The following is an 11,763-nucleotide window of genomic DNA, read 5'->3' on the forward strand; positions in this document are numbered from 1 at the left end:
CAGATATAGCATCATATTAGTCCCAATAAGCCGGTGTTATATAAGTGCCAGAGAAGGTATTGTCTCTCTCTTGACGTTTAACTAGTGATGTTATGGTAATTATTTAATTCAAATCACATGATCTCATGCAGGCTTCAATTAACAATTAATTTAGTCTATTTTATACAACATATATGATTAATTAATTAACCCATAGCCCTAACCTACACTATAACATCAAACACTTTGAAAATTATGCCACCTTTGCATAATTCCTACTTTCCAAATACATCACGATATCTCTTTTTCTTGAATGTCCTTTTCTTCACCGTCACACGCAATATAATATGTAATGATTTAACAGCTTTATTGTAATTTTTTTAACACGGGGTTTGACTCGCTACAGTGCTAAACAAAATTACAGAGTTACTTTTTTACCCATTCACAGCTGAGCAACATACACACGTCTATGCATACAAAAAAATATGTCTATATGTTTTGTTGAAGTGTAGACCAAGATATTTTATACCATGAGCGAAATGGGAAAGATGTAATAGAAATTGTGAACACCCTATCAAGGTTGTCTATAAGAAATTCTAAAGACATTAAAGGGCATTCTCATTTATGCATTTATACAAGTCTGTGTTGATGCATTAAACGATGTTAAAAGGGCAGTTTAGTACACGAAACTCCCGTCACCGCTGAATTTGAAGAGTTTTGTTGCGTCGGATGAATGTAACTTACCTTGCATTTGAGAGGATGTTTCTGTTTCGATTCATGAACAGTGTTTATGAAGCATAAAAGCATTGACTTCTCAGTTGGACTAGCCAATGCTTAAAAATCATAAACTAAGTACCTCTATTTTGTTTTCTTATTCAGCTCTTTATTGAAGAAAACATACCAACTGTAGGAATTGTGGGGTTTTTAATTTTAGAAAATCCGTGCCCAAATGAGCCTATAAAAAGTATAATTCCATTGGCACGACCAAATACCTCGGAAAAAAGGGCATGTTTTTAGTCCTTGGAATCAAATGAATACGTTACTCTCCTTTTTCTTCTTCTCCTTCTTTACACACACAGCTTTATGTGCCCAAATTTGCTCACCATCCCTCTGTGGCGACTCCGAGCCGTTAGTCCACTTCCCTTTCCGGCTATTCGGCCGGCAATCCTTCCATTGTGGCTACCCCGGTTTCGCCCTTTCATGCAACAACCATAACCAAACAGTTCTAAACCTACCTTCCTCCGGTGAATTCATCGTGAAAAGTATTGACTACGCCTCACAATCCATATATATCAGTGATCCCGATGGTTGCCTACCCAAAAGGATGGAAGAATCCTTCAGTCTTTCGGATTCTCCTTTCTCTGCTTCTCACACCAACCTCATGTTCATCAACTGTACTTTAGCAGACTGGTATAAGTACATAATGTATCAGGGCGTGCTCGTGCCTTGTCTTAGCAGCAATAACTACAGGGTTGTAGCTGTGGATGCTTCTGCTCCAGGCGGGTACGTGCCACCAACCTGCCGGAGTTGGAGGGTCGGGTTTTATGGGTACTACTGGGGCACCATGGATGGTATTGGTACAGCAGATATTCAGCTTCATTGGGATGTGCCCTCATGTAAATCTTGTGTGCTTGAAGGTGGGACTTGTGGGTTTGAAAGTAATACAGAGATGACGATTGGTTGCTCTGGTCTTCCTACACAAAGCAACGGTGAGTTAAAAGTTTCGTATATTGTTTGAACAACTCTACAACTAAGGGCCTGTTTGGCAACCGAAAACATTTTAGGTTTCTATTTTCATTCGAAACAGGCACAATGTTTTTGTTTTGAATTGTGTTCAATAATGACTAGATGCATGTTGAAAACATGAAAACATATTTAGTCAAAAAAAAAAAACACACACAAAACAAAATCGATTGCCAAACAGAATCTAATTAAATCTTGACATGTAAGTTTAGCTGGTTATACATCATCATCCAACTTAAGTCACATTTATGTTCAATCAATTTTGTTGCTTGGCATTCCATTTAATAAATAAATAAATTCCGATGAGAGATATTTCTGATGATTCGGTGAGAACTTAAACTATATAATGGTAAAATTATAGTATAGAAATGGTCTTTTTTCCCTTCAAAAAGATGAATTTCTATCTACTCCGTTGACTCCTTGGAAAATACTTGTCCAAGAAAATACACGTAAGAGTATTGGGAGGGATATCTAGAAGTATCATAATCTTTATAATATTTTACACAAATTCATTATTTTTGTCAATTTTTTTTTTTTTAATTATTTTTTTTTATCATAGATGTAATATTGATATATTTTTTAATAGCACTAGCAAGACCAATATTATGATTAGATTAATGCTCAACCTACCTTGACATTAGTGAGGTTACTTCTAGGTGGTTGGAGAGTCCAAATCAAGCTCAATAATCTCCCTTCCATTTATGTGATTATAGCTCTTCATAATTCGAAAGATGTGGAATGAAACTTATGTTAGGTGGCATAGGTTGCAGTGGATTCACGTCTCCACTCATATAATCTTTTGTATAACTCATATAATCTTTTGTATATATAACTTTCTGTATATATCATTCGAATTCGAAAGATGTATTTAAGATGTATTTTTTTTAATATGAAATCTCGACTATCCTTAGTAATTATTGAATTTTCAATTTCATATAATTAGGTCTTCCAAGGAGTGCCAAATATGGTTTAATCTTGGGTGTTGGAATACCTGGGCTTTTAACCTTCATTGGACTTGCATGTTACATTGGTGGCCGGACCAGAGCTCATAGTCAACGAGGCCCACTAAGGTCCGGAACCGAACTCTTTACCGTCACCGCCACTCCTGGGTCAGCTCGTGTTGCATCGGGCCTCGATGGGCCAACCATAGAATCTTATCCGAAGACTGTGCTTGGTGAGAGCCGGAGGCTACCCAACCCACAAGATGGGACTTGCCCAATATGTCTGTCGGAGTACCAGCCCAAAGACACCTTGAGGTCCATACCGGAATGCAATCACTATTTTCATGCTACTTGCATAGATGAGTGGCTAGGGATGAATTCCACGTGTCCTCTGTGCCGAAATTCACCTGATGGATCATCCTGATGTTGCGTTTAAGAGCACTGAATCGGCTTCAAGGTGTCAATTTGTCACTCCCGTTCTCAAATACAGTTTGTCCTCTAAATCTCGTCATATGTACATGGTATATATTTTGTATGTTCGGGGATGGAACCAGAAAATAAGGTGAGGGGGGCAATACTGAATTTTTAAAATAATTTTGCCCCGCTGGGCGGAGGGAGGTAATAATGAATTTTTTAAATAATTTCGCCTTCGCCGGGGGGGGGGGGTTTGATGTTACGTTTAAGAGCACTGAATCGGCTTCAAGGCGTCAATTTGCCACTCCCGCTCCCAAATACAGTTTGTGCTCTGAAACCCGTTATATATACATGGTATATATTGTATGTTCAAGGACGGAGTCAGAAAATAAGGTGATGGGGCAATAATGAATATTTTTAATAATTTCGGGGGTTGGGAAGGGGAGGGGAATAGTAATATTTTATGGGTGCTTAATTGAAAAAATTAAATTAATTAGGGTAAGTAAAAATATATATATATTCAGGTGGCAATTGCGCCCACTGAACTATATATAATATGTTAGAGTGAAATTGATCAAATACATTTGTCATCCTCTAAACTTTGATGAAAATCTATATGTTACCATTTATGCATTTTCTATTTAACTTCTTTCAAATTCGAAAAATATATAATTTATACAAAGTATGTGATTAATTAATTAAACCATAGCCCTAAACTACTCTATGACATCAAACACTATTAATATTATTATGCTAGCTTTTCATAATTCCAAACTTCCGAATACATCGTGATCACTCTCTCTTTTTCTTGGATGTCCTTAGCAGCAACATTCGTTGTTTCTATGTGGATTTGACTTGATACAGTGCTAAACAAAAACACAGAGTTACTTTTTTACCCCTTCATCACTGGGCAACATGCACAGATGTATATGCATATAAATATATATGCCTATATGTTTTGTTGAAGCTGTCCAGAGTAAGATATTTTATACAATGAAAAAAAATGAAAAATATATGCGTGTGTGTGTGTGTGTGTGTGTATATAGTATTGTAATTGTTATCATCCTATCAAGGTTGTCTATAAGCATTTCTAAACAGGTTTTAAAGGGCAGTCAAGTATTGATACAAGTCTGTTGATGCATGTGTTAAAATGACAATTTAGTACACAAAACTTCGGTCACAACTGAATTTGAAGAGTTTTATGAATGTAATTTACATTGCATGTGAGAGGATGTTACAGGTTCGAATAATGCTATATAGGCCAATTACTTTAATCTATTTTTCTAATTGAGTTTTCTTTTTATTCATTTAATAAATAAATTCAAATGTAGGTCTCATCCATACTATCAAACGAAAGACTTGTCAAACAAGTTTGAAGAATTATTTTCTTTCTCATTCAATTCATGAACAGTGTTTTTTATGAAGCCGCCACCAGTACTACAAGTCAAAACGTCCATTTAACATTGTATGACAAAAAATTCATGACTTAAATTACTATAGTACCCTTATTTTGTTTTCTTATTTGAGCTCCTTATTGAAGAAAACACACCAACTGTAGGAATTGTGAGGATTTTAATTTCAGAAAATCCTTGCCCAAATGAGCCTATAAAGGGGTACATAAACCCCACTGGCACGCCAAACACACCTTAATATCATGGGTTAATTACATTGACACAATATTACATAAAAATATCTTTTGAAAATAATTATCACTCATATTATAAATATTTGATCCGTTTTTATTTCCACCCCAAAAGTTATTTGTTAGATGTATTAGACTACTTTTTACATGTAAAAAGTCATTGTTATCCCCTTTGACTTTATGTTGACTTACAAAAAAACTTGTCTCATACATAAAATGACTTAATTACCCTCATAGAACCATGTTAACCCAAATAGCCATCGGAATATCTATAGATATAAATATAGATATGCTTGCTTATCCTCTGTATATACCAAACTGAATGCACCATGGCTCTGTATTTATACAACATGCTATATATATATATATATATATATATATATATATATATATCTACTAGATAAAGCAGGTGTAGGTGCAAAATTTCGCTCAACTAATAATGATTGAGAAAAATAAAACAACTCACTAAAAAACAATAAGAATAAATAAGAACAATGTATAGAGAAGCGTAGAATTACTTGATTCTTTTATTGGAGGTCTGGGCCTCTATTTATACACAAAAGATTAGTTGAATTATGGTAGGACTCGCATCGCTTGTCCTCCAATTCTTTCCTTATAGAAATTCTTTACAAATAGAGCTCATTCCTTTGTATAATTTTCATTGTGTAGTAGTTTCTTTCTTTGCTGTATCCTTCTTCTAATATGACTAATTTCCTTATAATGGATTTGGGCTATAAGTAACCTGATCCATGTGACATTGCTAACGGGCTGGATCTCTTGTTTCAGGCTTGAGCAATGTTACAGAGATCAATTATCTGCGACCTTCGGTTAGTGTCTTATGACTTTGGGCTGTCAACGAGCTTGGACTGGGCCTTGAGCAGGATGGGCCTCTGACATTTGTGATGGGTATTTATATTGCGATGATGTGTACAGTTCTCATTGGAGGGAGATTTTTCCCTCTTTAATTGGATTGCGGCTCCTATTAAAAAGGGAATTGAAGTTGCACGGTTGTCTATTTTACAAAAAGACGGTTCGAAGATTGCCCATTGCCATTCTGCCTTAAAAGATTCCATAAGGGTTACTTTTTGTGATACCCCTCGATTCTAGAGCCACGGGTGATCAAGTCCGAGCACAGATCCGAGGGATATCAGACAATTAATATATAAACAAGCAAGAATAAAACTGAATTAATAATAAAATAATGATACGCTGAAAAGAATTCTAATTGTAAAACCTCCAAAATAAAAGTTTTAATATAAATAAACTTTCCAATCCGTACAACTCGGGAATCCATCTAGTGGACCCCTAATATTTCCAACTGGTAAAACATTTACAGAATTAAAATCCAAAACCAAAATAAGAAAGAAAATCCTATGTAGCCGGAAGAGTGAGTGACTGTATCTGCATCACCACGATCAAACCCTAAGCCTGGTACTCACGAACACCTGAAAAATAAAGGTGGGTCAGGCCCACATGCAAGTTCCATCCTACTACAATCCGTACATAAACCCGATACGCAGATACATCCTAGATAGCTCGACAATAACTACAATAGTCCATAGATATATATATACACACTATAGGATGCTCACTAGCCTATAACATAGTTCAGCCTGGGTAGAAGGTGACATATAAAACACGCTTTTCAGCGGCCAAGTACCTAGACCCACCAGGGAACATTAGCTATATCTAGCTACTCAACCTTTGCAATATACGCACCCTAACCGTGATCAGGAGACTCAAGCTCGTATCACAGTACCATAAATATATATATAAATTCCTTCCTAATGCCGAAAGATAAAACAAGCATCCATTATGTCGTTCAACTGTTTTAGTTGACAAGACATGTATCCATGTAGGAGTTAACTATTTTAGTTAATCCATTCCGTATGTAAGAAGGGGTAGGACTTAGCTTTTTGATCTAATCCATCCCTGATATGTCACCGTCCCATACCGGTACATATAATGCAAATGATCCATAAACGATGCACATTCATTAGAACATCAAATAAATCCAGAAACCAGCACAATAGAAAACAGATATTATTAAGATCCTACTATGCATCCAGTATATGATTATAATCATTAATCCTCCAAATAAATTGTTAAAGTATTGATAAACAATTTATATTATCCACATCTATACAATTGATAAAACAGAAGTTAAACAGTTCATCAATTAACATCCATAACCTGTTATAATGATCAGTCAGAAATATGAACTAAATACATTATACTAGATATCCCAAACCATCCTCTCATACCATATTATTTAAATTGCCAAAACAAAGACAAGTAATGAAATCCTCCATAAATCCTTAACAGCATAAAAGTTAGCATTTACACCACATGACGTCCCTTTGATCCTCCACTCCAAAACCTGTGCCTGATATAATATGACACTCTGAATTCCAAACTGCTCATTATATGAAACCCCAACAGTATTCCCACACTAGTCCATTTAGTTCGCTAAACCAAAACTAGCAACTAAAATTCCTACCACTCCTGACAGCATACCATTTAATATTTAAGTTAATACTGTCTATGCCCATATCCCACACCGAACTTCCTGGCCTCCATTAAAGTATATAAATAATTTATATAATATCCCAAAAGTAATTCGATACCAGTCAGTTTAAGTTATTAAAACAAATTTATTAACTTAAACATTCATCCTTCCTTGACAGCATGCCTATTCCACGTTTCTGTTTCCTGATGCCCCTTAAGATTAGCACCCTAGCATAACCAACTATTTAAGGGTCTTAATAGGTTAATTTTAACATATTTGAAACCCCCTTTAATTTTTAGTATTTGCGTTTAACCCCAGAACTCCGAAAAATTTGCAGAAAACACCCCGTAGGGGTTTTTTTTCCATGGGAGCCGGCTCCCCTTTATTGGAGCCGGCTCCTAGGCTTCTAGAGCCGGCTCTCCCTCATGGAGAGCCGGCTCTCTCTTCATGGGAGCCGGCTCCCACCATTCGGGAGCCGGCTCTCACCCCTGAGAGCCCCTCTCTGCTTCACTGCTTCGTTTCTGCTTCGTCCGGTTGTCGTCTGCTCTTCCGGCGAAGCCCAATGTCCTATCCCAAATCTTTTTAACATTCCTAGGGTTCTATTCAAGTTCCTAAAGTCCGAGAAACCCTACATATTCCAATATGCATTTATTAACAAAGCTTCAACTGAAACAATTTTCTTTTCCTCTGTTTATCTTCTTCGCTTCCGGCGAAGACCACTCCTCTGCTCCAAGTTTCCTTAAAGTTCTTAAGGTTCAATACAAGTCCCAACAATCATAGAAACTTTTTAAATTCTATTATGAACTTGATTGACAGAAGTTTATATAAAAAAACACACAGTTTGAGAAAAACCCAATCTCAGTTTTTTTTTTGAACGTAAAACAGGTTACAGTCTAATATAACCTGCATCAACTATTAGTTTTAAAGGTTGAATTAATCCCTGGAGACTATATAGAATGCACAGAACACAAGTTTATAGGAAGGAGACAGAATGAAACTTGCCTTAAGATTCCGGTTTGAAACCTTCTATCGCCGTTACTAAATTCTGCAACGAACTGTAGACTACCTGCAACTCTCCCACTGTTCCAGTTTTATTCCACAAGCCATCGACTCTTTCTTCCTTGATCCCACCTGCAATTCATGGCTGCAATCCTAATTGATTCTCTCAATCTCCTTCTGTTTTTCCTTCTCAAGGAACCTCTCTGTTTTTCCTCTCATAAACCCTTACGTGAATTGAGTTTTAATTTCCTCACCCTAGCAGACGTATAAGATTTATATATATACACGTCCCAACCTTAAGTCAAATTATATAACCGTATATTTATAAGATTTACGTAAAACCTAATTTAAGTCGGCGACTACACAAAAATAAAACCCTAAATCTAAACCATAAATACAACATACCTAAATTACCTAAGCTACCAAAAACGACACGTCAATTACATAAATACAACACACCTAAATTATATAAGCTACCAAAAACTGCATCAATTAAGTCACTAATAATTATATAAGCTACCAAAAATTAACCAATAATTAAATGAAAAATAATTACAATGAATTTAAACAACCACAATTATCAATTAAGCAAATAAAACCCTTAAACATATAACCAGATAAATCATATTTAAATGCACATAAATCAACTAATCAATAAATCAATAAAATGCACATAAAATAAATAAAGAAATTCCAGTTATATCCTTTTAAAAATTAGGGGTATTACATTCTTCCCCCGTAACAAAAGGAATTCCGTCCTCGGAATTCGCAAAAATCTGAATTAATGTCTTTGCAAAATTCATTTCCGTTTTCGTGTGGCACAGCCCCTTTAAATGAGCGCCACCCAAATTCCAACACATCCAACCATATACAAAATTCCTATGTTTAAGAAATAGCATAAATGTTCAACTCCTAGATTGTATCTAGCAACGATCCAATCCTACCCAATGTTTAATGAAGGGTAACCATTCCTCATCCTTCCATAGAACTAACACATAAAAGTCCTATGCATCCAGCGCTTAACAAGTTGGTAACGCTAAACAATAGGCTACTGCCGAAACTAATAACCAAAACCCGTGAAGAGTCAGTACGATACATAAAACTGACTTCCCTCCAAAACACATTGCTTCCGATACGGCAAACCGTTCAAACAACCCTTCCCAGATAGAAAACTCCCATGTACGAGTTCAACGAGCTACAAAATCCGACTGTTGCCTCCAAACCGTGAGCACTCATTACCAAAAGAGAGCATGGTTCTCCAATGTATCCTTACATAAAGTCAAGGTTTTATTAGATAACCTTGCTTCCATGTCGGACCAACCAGTAAGAGATCGACACAACCCGACTATCTAAAATCCCAAACATTGTCGCACGAACCTCCTTGTGCCAACAATAGCACAGATAATATCTGAAACGGTAAGTAACGCTTTCAATTACCCATGCCAACCTAGGATATGTATCCTAAGCATATATGCCATGATTAAATAGAATATCACGATCCCATTTCCCGTCTAGAGATGCAAAGCATAGTTGTTGCTCCAACACCTTCAGAAAGCTCCTTTGACATAGCACCGGTTATCTTTCATATTGAATAACCACATGCTATAACTCTGTTATCAGCGCAATGTACAACTGATAAGAAATGCCAAAGTAAACTCCACTAAAGTGTAGTCCACAAGCGAACTTGCTCTATCCACTACTCTTAAACCATATGGAATTAAAATTCCAACAAATGTCAGTCATTTCTACTAACCATCCCCTCCTGATTAGTCCTACTCCTATTTCGATATAAGAAAGGACTAAAACCTCCAGTGATATCCAAGTATCAATTTTCCACCTTACTAATAGATGATACTCTTGGAGACAGTTATGTACATGTCCCTACCCGTACCGCACCAAAACTAACATTGTATGTCGGGATGCAACCCATAACCAATTGACTGCACCGAAAAATTTATGAATTTTACAGCTCAGTCACTCCAACCTTCCTAGAAGCAGAAAGATAACTACCAATCGTCCTTCAGTACCTTAAACTCATCTGAGTAAGGTACTACCTCCTGTGGGGTCAGCTCAAACATTCTAAGTTGACCACTTCTATTTCCCTGGTAATAGCAAGTGGTATTATTTTCACATGCTAAACCACAACGGATTGCGTAATAACCACCGAAGGTTCAATTTCCATATCGGTTAAGAAGATCATCATCCTCCCTGTTACTTTCACCAGACGAAGCTTAATGCAAATGTGAATCACCACATCTATCCATCTAAGTTGTCTCGTGATCTGTGCTATTTGTAGGAACTGATATCTTACCAGTTCCAAAATAGACATAGTGAAGCTGACTTAATTTTATCAGTCAACGATATCCCAACCAAGATCCTGACCCCTGTGTAAGATCAGTAATCTCTCATCTAGATCCGTGAAAACTACTCTGTTAGTCCCGCTCTAGCATGAGAAGTGGCCGCAAGGATCGAATGATCTCTGACGGTCCATCTAGATTATTTACCAGATATCAAACTTTGAGACGGATATTAGATGTTCGGTCTCATCTTCAAGTCTTTGACATCTTACTTTTCTAACATAAGCAAGTGTCTATTAGACATCCCGTCTAACTGTAACCGCATATCTTTTCATCCTCCAAATAGTCAACAATTTCCGAGCAACAACTATTTGTTGCGAACAGTAACCAAAAAAAAAAATTTCCATATTATTTGTGCAAATGAGTGACTCTGCCTCCTCCTTGATATGCATCGCCAGCACCTCCTCCTAATGACACCCCCTGATGAGAATAAAATTCTTGATTAAGAATTGACTGATGACTAGTAAATTCGTCTATTATCCTCAGTCGGTGTCATTCCAACAAGTACTTAAACCAGTACCAAAATCCTCTTACTGACTTAGGAACACCTATTTAAAATATTCCTAAAAGATATTCAGTCAAGCCAGTTCCTTCAATAAACCAGCATGACGTTACAGCTTATCCAATGAATCTATATCATTTGACTCAAAACTGCTGGTTTTTTTCTTATCCCATCCTGAACACATACTACAACCAAGCATGTCTAGGTTCATTTGATTGACTAAAGTTTAGATATACTAACCAAATCCTATGATCACATGCCTACAATCCTAGCGTAGTTATCGCTACTCCTCCAAAATGATAGTTGGTTGATCACATACTCGTGTCCCCAACTAAACCACATTCCCCCTCCTGAACATTTAACAAAAAGGAAACACATAATGCACACACAATAGAACACAATAAAATCTACGTAAAACATCGTTCCTCCTTGTAAAGAAAATCTCTTTTAGAGATCAACTGTGCCTGATTGGTTCATAATCTCCTTCCTACAGTTTCGGAGGTAATCACTCGACCTCAAAACATAGCTCAAAACCAACTCCATTTGCCTCAGTAAATGCCAAAGGCTTAACCTTCATCCTCCTTATACACAGGTTACAAACCGTCTAATGTAGCTGTATAAAGCAACTTAGATCATCAAAACCTAATCCTCATACTCCCCGGAACGTGCTATATAAT

The 11,763-nt window shown here is 36.5% G+C and overlaps 1 protein-coding gene across 1 annotated transcript; it reads left to right on the forward strand.

Moving 5' to 3' along the window:
- The first annotated feature begins 727 nt into the window (after nt 1–727).
- Nucleotides 728–3,497, forward strand: LOC132286657 (putative RING-H2 finger protein ATL21A). The gene is made up of 2 exons (XM_059789012.1): nt 728–1,688; nt 2,666–3,497. Exons 1-2 carry the CDS (start codon nt 1,010–1,012, stop codon nt 3,085–3,087), a joined length of 1,101 nt encoding a protein of 366 aa, XP_059644995.1. The 5' UTR covers nt 728–1,009; the 3' UTR covers nt 3,088–3,497.
- The last annotated feature ends 8,266 nt before the right edge of the window (nt 3,498–11,763 follow it).

This window comes from Cornus florida, unplaced genomic scaffold (assembly GCF_030987335.1).
Source record: "Cornus florida cultivar Cherokee Brave unplaced genomic scaffold, ASM3098733v1 CherokeeBrave_3.0.0_Hap2_Chr11, whole genome shotgun sequence".
In the NCBI taxonomy this organism is placed as follows: Eukaryota; Viridiplantae; Streptophyta; class Magnoliopsida; order Cornales; family Cornaceae; genus Cornus; species Cornus florida.